This window comes from Anser anser (assembly GCF_964211835.1).
Source record: "Anser anser genome assembly, chromosome: 18".
Taxonomy (NCBI): Eukaryota; Metazoa; Chordata; class Aves; order Anseriformes; family Anatidae; genus Anser; species Anser anser.
In genome coordinates, this window is record NC_139739.1 from 504,321 (window position 1) to 519,684 (window position 15,364).

The 15,364-nt window shown below is 42.6% G+C and overlaps 1 protein-coding gene across 6 annotated transcripts in view; it reads left to right on the forward strand.

Annotated features, from left to right (window-relative positions):
* TTC28 (tetratricopeptide repeat domain 28) overlaps nucleotides 1-15,364 on the forward strand; it is a 171,047-nt gene that overhangs the window by 151,467 nt on the left and 4,216 nt on the right. For 5 of the 6 annotated variants that reach the window (XM_083804594.1, XM_083804595.1, XM_083804597.1 and 2 more), the window contains 7 exons: nucleotides 651-1,371; nucleotides 3,140-3,264; nucleotides 4,323-4,554; nucleotides 5,010-5,086; nucleotides 7,943-8,072; nucleotides 9,161-9,268; nucleotides 9,796-15,304. In XM_083804594.1, the coding sequence (XP_083660720.1) occupies nucleotides 651-1,371; nucleotides 3,140-3,264; nucleotides 4,323-4,554; nucleotides 5,010-5,086; nucleotides 7,943-8,072; nucleotides 9,161-9,268; nucleotides 9,796-11,420 (3,018 nt within the window). In that variant the 3' untranslated portion in view covers nucleotides 11,421-15,304. Of the gene's footprint in view, nucleotides 1-650; nucleotides 1,372-3,139; nucleotides 3,265-4,322; nucleotides 4,555-5,009; nucleotides 5,087-7,942; nucleotides 8,073-9,160; nucleotides 9,269-9,795; nucleotides 15,305-15,364 lie in introns of those variants that run through there. The other variant, XR_014573781.1, reaches the window with a different exon arrangement.

Genomic DNA, 15,364 nt, shown 5'->3' on the forward strand with positions numbered 1-15,364 from the left:
GCCATAAGGCAAAGCCAATACCACCGGCAAATCTTTCAGAAATATCTTCATGCTGATGTATGGCAACAACCATCAGCTTTTCTAAGGCCCACATCTCCAGGGAGAATCTGTTTTTGCTGAGCAGTGTTTTGCTGCATGTCTTGCCTTGCGCTATGTTAAACACAGTCATGGGAACAGCAAAAGGGTCTCTTTTTTTTCTCTGTTACTCATGTGGGGATTAGGCTTTTCCGGTCAGTATCAGGCCCCAGTAATCAGTTGCATGCAGCACCATGTTGCTGGCAGTGGAGATGCTGATCCTTGAAATACAAGTGCCAGAAACCAATGATTACAAATAATCCTCCCTTAAGGTGGGAAACTGGGATCTTCTTTATACTTTTAGCTCTGCTACAGCCCTCTAGCGTGACCTGGGCTAAGTCTGTTCCTTTCTATTCTTACCTATTTATTCTCCTAAGAAGTGGGGATAGAAATCCTGACTGGACTAAAGTGGAGATGTTCCTTGGAATAGTTAAATGGAATAAACTAATGAAATGCAAAGCTTTATTATGACAACCAGACTTCTGTTTAGAGCCAAGGAGATGGGATGTTTTTCTACCAACACCTCAACAGACAGAGCTTTGAAGCCCTTTTTTGCTTTCTTTTTCCCTCTGTAGTCCCATGTGAGGAAGAGTACTCCTGCTTACTCCAGTTCTACCTCAATGGCAGCTGTCATAGGGAATCCCAAGCTCCCTTCAGCAGTTATGGACAGGTGGCTATGGGGACCTATGCCCTCTGCAGAAGAGGAAGCATTTATGGTATCTGAGTTACTTGGCTGCCAACCCTTAGTTGGCAGTGCAGCAACAAAGGAGAGAGTGATGAGTGCCCTCACTCAGGCAGAATGCGTCCATTTTGCAACCCATGTCTCCTGGAAGCTGGCTGCTCTGGTCCTGACACCCAACACTGACAGCAATCCAGTCAGCAGCAAGAGTTCATTTGGGAATCCCTACACAATCCCAGAATCCCTTCGGATGCAGGATGATGCCAGTGATGTGGAGAGCATCTCAGACTGTCCTCCTCTTCAGGAGTTTCTGCTGACTGCAGCTGATGTCCTGGATCTGCGGCTTCCTGTTAAATTAGTGGTTCTTGGCTCTTACCAAGAATCCAACAGCAAAGTCACTGCCGATGGAGTCATTGGCTTGACAAGAGCATTCCTGGCTGCCGGGACTCAATGTGTCCTCGTGTCACTCTGGCCAGTTCCAGTGGCTGCTTCCAAAATGTTTGTGCATGCCTTCTATTCCTCCCTCTTAAATGGGATGAAAGCCAGTGCAGCCCTTGGTGAAGCGATGAAAACTGTACAGAGCAGCAAGCAGTTCTCCCATCCATCCAACTGGGCAGGTAGGAAGAATCTGCCTTTTGATGAACAAAACGTGGTTTCTGGGAAAGGCTCTTATGCCAAATAGTTTGAGTTAAGCAAGGAGTGGTGCTAGCAGGTAGTTGGGAGTAGCATGTTCCCTGTGCTCGCCCAGAATTCAGCTGCTCTTTCAAGCCCTGATTCATCTGAGTGTGGCTGAAAGTCAGTGTCATGGAAAACAGTAGTATTTCATTGTATAGTAAGTTTGCTACAGATTAGATATAATATAAAGCAATTGCAAGGTAAAGTGTGTTTTGTCACAACGATTTCATGACTGTAAAGAAATAATGTGTGATACAACGACTCCACTGCACGTTTGAAATTTATAGGGGCAAGTTTCTTGCTGTATGCTTGGGATGCAATTAGGTGGAGAAAATTAACAGAACTTTTTTACTGAGAATATAGTGAAAATCTAACAAGAAGGCAAGAGTAGTACTTCTAGAAGTTGTAGCAGCAATCAGTAGTTATGATTTTCATGCCATAAGCTTTGCAGGGCTTACTCCTTTGGTCTGTTTAGCAGAAAGGTTTCCCTTGTTTCCACTGGAAATTTCTCAGCAGTGTAAGCCCCGGGGTACAGTGCTGGAGTTTGCTCCTTCTCAATTTGATTAATGAATTGAGATTCAGAAAGACCAAGTCTTGGAGTTCAACAACGCTACTGGGATAATTGCAAATTAGCTGGTTTTAGGTTTTTGGGTTGGTTGGTTTGTTTGTTTTTCTCAGCACAAGTCTTGTGTTTTTGAAAGCCGCAAGCACTCCCCAAATGTCTGGTTTTGCACAGGCAGCAGTACTGTATTTTTTAGATCAGGCAGCTCTTGTAGATATGGCTCTGATGTAAACTGTATGTAGCCGTAGGAGCAGGAAACTTGCTACGGCTTGTTACTTGGAGTAAGTCTGACAGAGTGATTTCGAGCTTGTTGAGTCCAGTGTTAAGACGTGATTCAGAGAATATCAGATTGGAACTGAGTTTACGTTGGAGTCCACAGTACAATTTGTATTTTATTTTCCTTGTAAAACTTTGTTGTCTCAAAGGAAAGACCATTCAAAAAAACAAGTGACCACTTCTTAGGCAAAACAGAATGAGCATGGACATAGGTGCTTGGCATTACCACCAAGCAGGGGATTACAGCCACTCAGGCTTCATTAGTATTGCCTCTTCCATGATATGTAAGCAAGTTCATTATGCACAATCCCTGGCTTCCACCTTTGACTCTTGGTGGTGAGTCTCGGACAGAGCACCAGAGCAAGGACAGATATCCACATACCTTGTAGATGAGAAGGGATAGGCAGAGTTCCTTGTGCTGATGGTTGGATAAGATAGCATTTATATGGTACATAAGCCAAGGCAGGTTTTTGGCTGAGACAAGGAAAGCTCTTGCTTTTCTGAGTTCCGTTTCTGTGAGCACTGTTTTATATCTTTTGATTTCTGCTGCTGAAAAGGAGACATGGGGCATGCTAGGACAGGTTTAGATGCAAGACAGTGTTTTTCCACTTGCTTGAGCAGGAATACAGTATTGGTTTAATAGAGGATGATAATAAGCATGCAGAAGTTTTCTGGAAGTTCAGTCTATAGAACTGGGCAGTGGGTGCACAGCGGCTTTAGGAAAAGACTGTAACTGTGCAGTGTACAGCAAACCATTATTCCATTAGTCTGAAAGTGCAGAGGATATCTTCTGTTTTGCATGTTTCCTGTAACGAATGAGAGATTCTCAGTCTGTTTCAATTCTCAGTAAGTCTCTTATCTGGACCCTGCAGGCTTCATGCTTATTGGGAGTGACATGAAGCTGAACAGCCCTTCTTCGCTAGTAGGACAGGCCCTGACTGAGATTCTGCAGCATCCTGAAAGGGCACGAGATGCCCTGCGTGTCCTGCTACATCTGGTAAGAGAAAGGAAACGCTACAGCACCCAGCGGGCACAGGGAGGGGCATTGGAGCCCATGTAGCAGAGAAGTGATGTTACCTATAGGTATGCATCTATAAATGAAGAATGGGAAGACAAATACCCTGATGTGTAACCACTCACAAATATAAGCCTTCAAACCTTCTCTCTTACCGTAAGGTGTGATCTTGCTAAAACTTTGGGTCAGTGTGAAAAGAGTGGGACACTTTATGGGCTCCCAAGAGCAGATGCTAACTGTATTGTTGCAAAACCTTCCCCAGACCTACCCGATTTGTGTGAGCTGTTGATTTGGGTCTGTGCTTTAAAAATGAGATTATGATTGGGGTTAATTGTTTCTACAAGAAAATAGCTATGGACATGGCAAAGAAGCAGTCACAGAGATGCAGAGCTAGTGAACACTTGCTCTTTGCATACTTGGACGTGAGGCACTTTTGTTCCCAAATTTGACAGTAACTTTCTGTGGGGAGCAGCAGGACTGAGGTCAAGCTGCCAGATGACAAGAATAATCTCATGATTTTTAGTATTTTTCTTTCCGGTGTGTCTTCTGTGGTCCCACAGGAATGTGGAGTATCCATGGGATGGTAGAAACCTATGAGTATTGCTAGTCATCCCAGTTGCTGGGTTTTGTGGACACCTCTCTCTTTACTATTTACCGTATAGCTTCACACTCTTGCCTGGTAATGCACAGTGTACTCAAGAGACTGGAACCTGACAGTGAGTCATCCTGTGTGGACAAACGCAGCTGCCAGGTTTATAGGAGATGATCACAATCAAACTGGTACTTTTTTTCCTGTGGCATTCATTTCCCCAGGATCCAAGAGACCAGTGACACTCATCACAGTGATTTTAAAAATGTGAGTGTTGAGATACTGAAGCCTGTGTTTTCAAGGGCACTGGCATCCTTCTGTTTGTGACAAGCCAAGTTCAGCATCGGCATTGTGATCCCTCAGCCCATAGTTCCTGCATCTTTAATGTGAAAAATGAGGTGGTTAGTAAAAATCGCTTTTAAAATAAGCTCGTGCTGTATTTTCCCCACAGGTGGAGAAATCATTGCAGCGAATCCAGAATGGGCAGCACAATTCCATGTATACCTCCCAACAAAGTGTGGAGAATAAAGTTGGTGGCATCCCAGGCTGGCAGGCACTACTCACTGCAGTAGGATTTCGGTTAGACCCTCCAGCCAGTGGCCTTCCAGCAGCAGTGTTCTTCCCAACCTCTGACCCTGGTGAGCGGCTGCAGCAGTGCAGCACCACCATACAGTCCCTCCTAGGTAAGAAGCAGGCCAGCCGTGGGCTCTGTTCTCATACGTCCAAGCAGACGTCTGCCTTTCCCTGCCTGTCTTTGATGTAAGCCTGCAAAATGATGCTGTTGTTCTAGGCTTCTACAGCAATGTAATAAAAGCATTTAACAGGACAGATGTTTTAGAAGTAAATTTGTACTGTAAATTTTGTCATAGATTGTAATCATTTACCACTGGCTCCAGTATCTGAGAAGTACGATGAGACTTTTTCTTCTTCCAGTTCTCAGTCAGAAACTGTATAATCAAATACAAAGGTGGGAAAACCTTTTGTTTTCTGGAAATTGATGCTGTTTTCAGAACCATTCAGTGATGGGGGAGAGAGGCTTTAGGAGTTATCTGAAGTTATATTCTGTTCAGATTGTTGCGTTTCTAGCAGGCAAGCAACAAGTATTGAACAATCCCTGTTTTTTTCTGTTATTTTTCAGGTTTGCCTAACCCTGCACTTCAGGCACTTTGTAAACTTATCACAGCTTCAGAAACAGGAGAACAGCTTATCAACAGGGTAAGTTGGGAGGTTTTTCTCCAGTACCAGTTTCCAAATGGTTTTTCCCAGGTCAGTAAATTCAGAAATGCACAGAACAGTTTATGCCGTGGTTTATCAGCCCCAGAGGCTGCTAGGAGTCTTCAGGATTTAAATTATAAATTTCTCTGTTTGTGTGAATGAAAGTGTGTGTCCAGAATGATAAAATGCAGGTGTATTATTGGGCTGCATGGCCTTGGAAGGGTCTTCCGGTTCAGTGGCAGAAGTGAAAACGTAATATGTACTACAGTGAGGGGGAAGCAAAATATGGGAAATTAATGGTAGAAGCACTAATTGTTTTTTGGCCATCCTATTCAAGGCCTATGTTGGCTCATCTTTGCCCACTGTAATTACCAATACCTCAAGGAACACCTAACTTTGGACAGTGCTCTGTCTGAGAACTTTATCAGGCCTATGCTTTTTCTGGTTTGAGTGCTCATTGCTCTCCTGAAAGAATTCACCTTCTTTAAGAGAAAGGCATTGCCACCTGTGGCTGTGGGAGTCGTGCCCCCCCCCCCCCAGACACACAACCCATCTGCTTGACATTCCTTCCTCTTACCAGTCTTTGTAGTATGCCTAGCAGAACCTAACCTTGCTCTGTGCCACTGGCCTGGATGGCTTTCCTTTATATGTTTTTTACTGTCCTGATTGCTCCCCTAACGAGGTTTATGTTGGTGCTTGCCTTAGTAAGTGAACACTGCACATAGTTAATAGGTGAAAAATATAAAAAATAGGTGAAAAAAATATAAAAAAAAAGGTGAAAAGCTCACTTTCTTTTACCCTTTTTCCATGCAGAAATGTTATAAGGAAGTACCATGGTAAATATCTGGGTTTATCCCTGTGTAGTTTTAGAGGGTTTCTGTCATTGTGAGTCTATCTGCACAAAATACAAAATAACAGCTTTGTAATCATCCATTAAGAAGCCTGCTTTGTCCATCCATTTGACTACGTCTGATTCAAAGAGTTTCTTGCCAAAATTTACAATAACATATGGGATATTTCTAATGGCTAGTCCTTTACGGAATTTTGCTTTTTTTGCCTTGGCTCTTCTGTTAGTGTCTGAGACTTCTGTGGTTGAATAGCAGGGCTATTTTTTTCTCCGTACCTCCAGAGGAAGGCCCAGAGTAAATGGGATATGACGCGTAGAGAATGACATTCCAGTAGATCTGAATGTGTGACAGTGTCAATGACTTTACTTTGTGGTTGTTGTCTTGCCTCAGATAATTAAATCACCCAAACCATTCAGATGGCTGTTGATGACTAGCAAAAGATGCACTTACTATTTCCTCAGGTGCCTCTTGCAATAAGTATTGGCAGGGGTATTGCATTGTTTTTGCAAATGTTCTTCTATAGCCCAAACCCTAGGCAGAATTCCCTTTTGCACAAGAATCTATCTGGTTACAAGTCAGGATTTTTCAGTTTAGCTCTCACATCTTCTGCTGTTACTTGCTTTTCTCCCCTCATTATTCTCAGCAGTTCAGTTGGTGAGACAAGGCTCTGCCTGTCCCAAAGGAGAGAAGACTTTGTTCAAAACTGAAGCATAATTACGAACAGCTCAGTCAGTGGGTGTTGTTTTTTTCTGTCTTTCCAGTAAAGCTGATTGGTGTTGTAAGGGAGCAGGTGCTCTTGACGTTACTGAAGCAGCAAGGCAGGGAGTTTGATCTCTTGCTCTGAATAGAAAATACTTACTTTTAGTGCAAAATGGAAGGCAGGAAACACAAAAGTACGAACTCTGGTACTACTACATATACAAGGAAAAGCTAGGGATTGCTGACTATTTAAGTGCCAATAATATATCCCAGAGAAAACAAGAGAAGGGCTTGTTCTATGTTCAGCCTTCTGCCAGAATGTGGGTTGGACTGGGTATATGCCTGCTATGTGTCTGAGTTGATTGTGATGAGCTGGGCACTCCCAGATTCCAGACGCCTGTTCCCACACTGCTGGACTCCTGATTCACAGCACAAGTCATTTCCATTGCTCCCTTCTTTCTCAGAACAGAGCATCTTGCCAGTCAGGATGCTGTTTTGCATGTGGATGTGTCCCTGCACTGCAGGGCTCCCCATTACAGGCATTTTATAGCACAGAATAACCTGTGTTCTTTCTTTCTTTTCTCCTGTCTTTTCCTTCTTTGTTATTTGCTGCATGAAGGCTGTTAAAAATGTGGTGGGAATGGTGAGTATTACATGCACTGAGGAGTGACGCTGCTGTGCAGAATTAAATGCCTTGGTCACTGCAGAGCCATTTTCCTGAGCTGCAGGGTAGTGTCTTCACCCTGCTTTCAGGCCTGGAATTTGCTCCATGGTGCTAATGTGGAAAAAAGACTGCGTAAGCCTTTGTGGGTTGGAAGAGATGGGTGGTCCTGAGGTTAGCTGGTCCCTGATTAATGACTTTCCATCCTTCCTGCTCTGGCTGTGTTTTTGAGTTAGATGGGATCTTGGCACCTTAATTTGTGTCAGATCTTCATAAACACATTTTTTTCTCAACTTTGCTACTCCTGTCCTTTGAGAACAGTTGAGAAAATTCATTCCTGGGAAACCATAGAGGTATTAGGAAAGTCTGCCTTCCTTCTCCTCACTCAGTTTCTGCTTGCCACACCCCCGACCCTCACTCCTGCTCTGTCTCTAGATTTGCTGCTGTTCAAGTTTGTCCATCATTGCTGTTTCTGGACTGCTCCCTGTGCTCAGACCTTTCATCCCACTGCTCCATTCAGGACCAGCAGCTGAGTGTACAGGTGTACAGGGGAAGGGCTGTTTGCAGTGTATTTCCTTAGCTGTGATTGTCAGAAAAGCAGTTATTTAATTTCTAAGGAATGGCTAATGTTTGCATTGTTATTTTCAGCTACATCAAGTCCTGGTTCAACTTCAGGCAGGTGAGAAGGAACAAGATTTCTCCTCTGCACCAATCCAGGTTTCCATCAGTGTCCAACTCTGGAGGCTTCCTGGCTGTCATGAGTTTCTGGCAGCTTTAGGTAGGAAAACACTTCTTTCTATTATCTTTCTAAAAACTATTGCTAGTTTTATATGGTGGCTTGAAGTAGCGATAAATCTCACAGCTTTAGATTTGTTTGTCTGGGTTCTTTTTGGTCTCTGCATCTCTGGATGTGATCCCTGACTGCTCAGTAAATCTCTACCAGTTCACGTACACAGACGTTTCACTCCCTGTTTGGCCAGTGCTAGGGATGAATATTTCTCTCATGCCCCAAAACTTATCCTGAGTCAGCAGAATATGGATTTCAGGGTTTACAGCAGCTTGGTGCTGTCAGGTTGGTTTAAACCCTGTTTTTATTTCAGGATCCTGATCCACTGTTGTTCATAATGCGTACTTGTGAGTTTTCTTCTGGTCTTCTACCTGCAGTGAACCAATCATTCCTTTATCTGGGAAACGTGCACAATGGACAAGGACAGGGCGTATCAGGGTGATAGTATGTACCAGGGTCTACATTCTACAGAAGAGGCAGATGAGAACTAAGTATCAAACTAGAATTTATTCTGGCTTGGCTGCTGTTTAGATGAAGGGCTTTGCATGGAAGAGGCAGAAAGAGTTGTCCAAGAAGACTACATGAAAAGCTCATAAAAGTCTGACATCGTTTCTCTCATACATTTATGCCTCTTGCTGCCCAGGCCTCATTTGCTAAATTCCAAGGTTTTTGTTCTTCCTCAGACCCATTCCTGTGAGAAAGCTTTGGACTAATGAATGAACGCTAGGAGCATGTGAGACCCTGTCCCCTGAGATGCATTTAGTCAATCATTCCCTGATAATTGCGTATAATTTGTAGCTAAAATACCAACCAGTGCACTTGTATATCAGTTTGGACCAGATCGATTTGTGTATGTGTGTGTTGAATATGTCCAGCCCAATAAGGCTCCCAAGAAGGTGTGTTAAATAGTAATAAAACCAAACCAGCAAGAGGTACATAGTAAGTGAGGAGACATCATTCCAGGACACTGCAGGATTTCATATCTCTTTGTTCTGTTTGTGTTATAAACAAGATGACACTTGTTTAGGACATGGGATCTTTTTATGAGGTATGATTTTTTGCTCCGTATTCCACTACAGGTTTTGACCTTTGTGAAGTTGGGCAAGAGGAGGTGATTCTGAAAACTGGGAAACAAGCTAATAGGAGGACCATGCACTTTGCTCTACAGTCCTTGCTGGCACTTTTTGGTAAAGCTACTTACAGAAGTTTTTGCTCCTATAACCATCTGATGATTTGATCAGAATGGCTTATATTGTAATCTCACCCTCTTACCTTTTGCAGACATCATACATTCATCGTCATACATGCATCATACATCATACATCATACAAGAGGTGCAGCAAATGTAATTTTCTTATGGAAAACAAACACTAAGACTTGGCTGAGGTCAAAGCTGGGAATAGACTCCAGCAACTGGAAGATTTTGAGATATAAAATCATAATCAATTGACAAGTTCCCAAAGTTTTCCTCTAGGATACTTGGTCTGAGGTTCCTTTCCATGCATTTCCTGGTCTGTGCACATTATTTTTCTCACCTAAGTAGAAGGTTGTTGGTTCTTTTTTTCATTTTGTTTTGTTATTTTTCTTCTGAAGTAGCATAGTGCATGCTTTGTAGCATTTCCTCTTACTTCTGATAAGAACATTACTTGGTTTTATTTCATTTTACTGTGTATCTAGGGGCATGCTTGTACTTTTTTTCCTTTTTTCTTTTTAGATTCTACAGAGCTGCCTAAGCGCCTTAGCCTGGACAGTTCCTCATCACTAGAGTCACTGGCTTCTGCTCAGTCTATTTCCAACCCTGTACCCCAGTATCAAAACCCACCATTCTCTCCTACTTGCCCAGACAGCATTGCATCAGATGCCATTTCTGTGTATAGCCTGAGCTCTATTGCCTCTTCCATGAGTTTTGTTTCCAAGCCGGAGAGCATGCCAGATGGTGTGGGACACAGAGGACGTCAGGACTATGAGAGGCCAAAGAACATCTATCTGCATAGGTCTGCAATACAGAGCCAGTTGTCACCACAAACCAGCACTGTAGCCAGCAAAGATGAGGAAGAGTATGAAGGTTTTTCTATAATCAGCAATGAGCCTTTGGCCAGTTACCAAGAAACCATTAAAACAAGATTTTCCCCAGATAACAAACATCCCCAAACTGGTCAAACTGGAGGTATTAAAGAGCTTGTCAATTCCAAAGGGAGCATAAGTACGCCAAATTCTCCTGTTAAAATGACTCTTATTCCCAGTCCAAACTCACCTTTCCAAAAAGTTGGGAAACTTGCAAGTTCTGATACTGGAGAATCTGACCAGTCTAGCACTGAGACTGACAGCACTGTCAAATCCCAGGAGGACAGTAATCCAAAGCTTGATCCCCAAGAGTTGGCTCAAAAAATCCTGGAGGAAACTCAGAGTCACCTCATTGCTGTTGAACGTCTTCAGAGAAGCAGCAGCCAAATAAGTAAGAGCAAAAATTCAGATGATGCAGCTTCTATGCCAGCAGGTATGTCTGCATTCAGGTCTTCAGAGACCAGTGCATTCAGTAGGCCAGTCAGCTCTAGTCAGAAGAATCAGTCTTCACCTGTTGCAATTAAACCAAAGCCTCCAACGAGGAGTTCATCCCTTCAGAAAGTGAGTTCTGGCTATAATAGCCCCACGACATCGGAGATGTCAAACAAAGAAGGCACAGGCCAATACAGTGGACAGCCATCTCCAAGTTGTGATTTACATGGGTCCTTAACTGAGCAGCCTCACTTTAAGCTCAAGTACCCTAGCTCTCCTTACAGTGCTCATATTTCTAAATCGCCCAGAAATCTCTCTCCAAGCTCAGGGCATCAGTCTCCTGGTGGCAGCACTCCATCTCCTGCTCTTTCTTATTCCTCAGCTGGTTCTGCTCGTTCAAGTCCAGCTGATGCCCCAGACATAGACAAATTAAAAATGGCTGCTATTGATGAAAAAGTGCAAGCAATTCACAACTTAAAGATGTTCTGGCAGAACACTCCCCAGCACTCCACTGGCCCAATAAAGATTCTCCGAGGAGCTCCTGGCACAATGACTTCTAAGAAAGATGTTCTCAGCTTGCTAAATTTATCTCCACGTCACAGCAAAGAAGAAAGTGCAGATAAGCTGGAGCTGAAGGACCTGTCTATTGAGCAACAACTTGCTTCTCCACAAAAGAACCCTCCAAATGGACACAGACACCCTGAAGCTCCAAATGCAGTGACATCAGCTCGTTCTCCACCTTCTAGTAGCACTCCAGGAACCGTACTCCCCTTGAGGCTGCCATCTGGGAATGGTTATAAATTCTTATCACCGGGAAGATTTTTTCCTTCCTCCAAATGTTGAAATGTCTTGAGTACCAACTGATGACTTAGAGTCTTGTTAAAGTATTTGCTTCTGCCCACTTGCCTTTATCAATATAGAACCACAGAATATCATCAAAGAAGCCATGGTCATACCCACAGTTGTCAATACACGGGAATGTGACAGATTGGCCCTGTCTGTTACTGTGTGGAAACATGGGCCTTACACAGATGGGTTTTAGTTTCCCTTAACAGGACCTTGGCAAGACTCACTTGATAACAGGTTCTATGTAGTGTTCCATATTTGCTGCAACAGGTCCAACGAATCTTGTTCTGTTCATAAAATACTAGATTTTAAGCCACCTACTTGTATTTCTTATCCTAACAGGAGGTTTTTCAGCTGTCTTTTTATACAAAAATTATACATATCAGGGATTGGAGAGGGAAGCGAGAGGAGTGGTATAAACTTTCATTTATACCGCAAAGAAAGTGTGCACAAGTTTCTGCCTGGAGAAGTACAAGCCGTTTCTTTGGTTGGTTTCAAAGGCTGACAGAGAGGACAAGATAAGACACCTCTAGGTATCTCTGCTAAGTTGTTAGCGAAACACAAGAAATTGCTGGCAATACAACTCCATAGCAGCTTGATACTGGCAGTTCTCTTGCATCATTTAAAGGCTGGTGACACAGACAAGAGGAGAGAGATGCCCCATTCTAAAACCTGCATCTCAGGTAACTTTTTTCTGGAGGGAAACCTTTCAGGTGATTTTTTGCTGGTTGGTCTGCTCCCCAAAAAATGTTTTGGGTATAATGGACAAGGTGATCCTCAGAATGAGGTAGTAAGGCTGTGCCAGAGACACAAGTTCTGTTTTTATTGAATGCTCCGATCTTTCTGGCACACAGTGTTACGATGGTGAAATTTTCATCCTGGCAATTATTTGGGCAGCACAGATGTCTTCTGTCTGCTAAGTGTGCGCAGAAAAGTGAATCTTACAGTTTCACAGTAGGCAGGAATGTAACGTAAGTGTATGTGATTTAGAAATCACCTGTCCATATAAATCCTTCTCTGATCCTTCTAGATCTTTCCAAATATCTGCAGATGTGTCCCTGATGAGCTCTTTCCCCGGCTAAGGAAACAAGCTTCTTCAGGAGCACGTATACCGGTATACACAGATGAGATAGGCTAGTGTCAGTGTGCAGTCGGAACATGTACGTGAGGGGACATGCAGACCAGCTGTATGCAGAACCTGTGCACCCTCTGATCTGTGGAGAAAAGAGAACCAAGAGCACCCCAGAGGTGATGTGTAAAAAACACTAAGCTTTCCTAGGCTAGACGGTATTTAGGTGTTGTGGATCAAGTTGGAGATGATTATTTTTTTTAAGTGGCCATTAAATGCAGTGATGTAATCAGAATCAAAATGATAATTTATGTGCACTGAAAACTCTGGATATTAACTCAGCACACTTAGATCCAAGCAAAGTATTTCGCAGGCCATGTGCTATGAGGTCGGAGCACTGGATTACCAAGGCTTTTGGTTTCTATTATGCACTCCCAAAATTTGTCAAGTGACTGAAGGCTAATCACTTCACCTCTCTGTGCCTCGTCTTCCCTGTCTATCTAAGTGGGGATAGTAATACTTACGTACCTACCTCACAGAGGTGTTGTGAGGCTTATTAATTAGGCCCTGAGTTTTACATGGATCTTAAGTCAAATTCCAGTCTTGCAACTGACTACCTGAATGGTGAGTGCAGTCAGATCTCTAAATTTATTAGGGTATCGTTGCTGATGCAGATAATTGTTGCACTTGTCGTGTCTGGATGCTCTTCTTGAAAATGTGGACCTGAACATTTGTGATTTTTAGGGGGATCTTGCAGGAAAAGCATGATAGCAGGACAGAGGATTCAATTCTGATACTGTAATATAAAATTACTTAGGTTCAGCTTACTTGTGGTGCACATATGAAACGCTTGCTTAGAGTATATTCTAGAATCCACTGATGTTGGGAGAATGCTTTCACTATCACAAGAAATTAACACAAGTGCTAAAGGCAAAAAATATAGGACTGTGTTGTTATAGTCAGCTAACAATGGATGGTTGATCACAAAAGTTTCAGTACAGAAAGAAAGAGTAGTTACTTATTCATATTATGCAACGTAGCAAAGCAGTCGAGTAAACCCATTCAACTCATACAATTCAAGTTATTTGTCTGTACATTACATCTTTCTGAGATGGTTTGGTGCTAAATATCTTCTCGCCATTAGGTGGGAAAAATTAGAATAGTGGGCCAAAAAGAGTCAGTACAGTATCTACATGTCATGTAGATGGCAATTTTGCTGATCATGCAACTTGCTGTGGTCACGAGACTGCTGACGGACTCCGTGTGACCTACTCCGTTTCCAACCAGCATAACTGTTCTAGAACGACATCCCAGGAACATCCAGGATGGAAGTGGGCAGCTTTTTGTTTATAGCAACAGCAAATATTCCCTGTAGTGCTGCATAACATGCTGGAAATAAGCCTCTTTACTTGTAGTTTACTTCCATAACTAAAGGATCTTTAATCTGTAGAAATTCTATATTGCCATTTTGGTACAAACCATTTTCATGCTGCCAGTAGGTTTCATACTGGCTTTAAGTTTTCAGAAAGAGATAAATCAGGGGTGGGGGGTGGTTCTTCTGTTGTGTTGTTGCTTTTTTTAAGGGGAGGGGAGCATTAGAAGCAGGGAAGGGTTCAGATGTAAGGGAAGTTCAGTATTTGGGAAATTGGTGTTGTATAAATATGGAAGGTGAGTGTCACTAGAACAAGTCTTTTGAGAAATTTATTTCCGTTAGCTTGAGAGAGGACACTTCTATTGGCTTAATGAGAGCCATGCAAATGCATGCTTGCTTGTCTGGGAGACACTTCACACACCTTGTGCCTCACTCCTCCACCACCTGAATGAGAAACAACCCCTTTGTGAAGAAAAGAAGTTTTATCAGGTTTGCCCAATATGTGGAGAAATTCAGGAAATGAAAATAACATGTTCTGCGTTTGATATTAGAATCCCTTCTGTGGAGTTTAAATGCATTTGTCGTCGTCGTATTTGTGCATGGTACAAGTGACAACACTGCTTAATACAGTGAGCAATAAGAATTAGGTGTTACCAACTTCCACATTAAACCTGCCACGTGCAACAGTTCCCCAAGGCCATAGAATGTGTTTTAGTTTGGTTTTATTCAGTATATTTTACTGTGTGAGATACGAATTGCAGATATTTTATTGACTGTCTTTAGCTTAAACTAAAGGGGAACAGTAAATAATCTCACTGAACAAAATCCAGTTTAATTTGATTTTGTTGGTTAGCCTGAACTCTGACTGGTTACTGATTTTCCTTCTTTTTAGTGATACCTTATTTAAACAAGGAAAAAGCATTGAAGGGGTGCCATGTATATCACTCTTGGCCATATTTCCTCTCATTAGATCAAACTGGTTCTGTGACCATCTCTTTCAAGTTGCAGAACAGATCCAGGAGGACTGTGAATCTGTGAAGAAACACTGGTAGTTTCAGGCTAGGTGATAATAATGGTTTGGGTTCATTGCATTGCCATGCAGACCAGAAAAGTTGCCAATGTGCATGGAAAACTTGGCCCCTCGGTTGCAGAACTCCTTCAAAGAGCGTTGAAGATGATTACTCAGAGAGGACTGTCAGCAAAGACTCTTCCAAGCAGCAGCCCTTTAGCACTTGCTCTCCTTGTATGCAGTGTTAGCCATGTTTGGCCTATATGGACTTTTTTTGTAAATTAAAACTCTGTTTCCAGACAGCATTAAACTTTTTATATTATGAAATTTACCATGTAAAAAGATTTTCATATTTTTATTGAAATTGCTAAGGCATTTGGCCTTCTTCCTTTGTGATTTCAGTGTCTATTAAAGCATGAGTTCTCTCAGTACTCCAGTCTCTTGTTCTAGGATGACGTTGTTAACAAATTTGTTAGAATACTGCTCTCTGT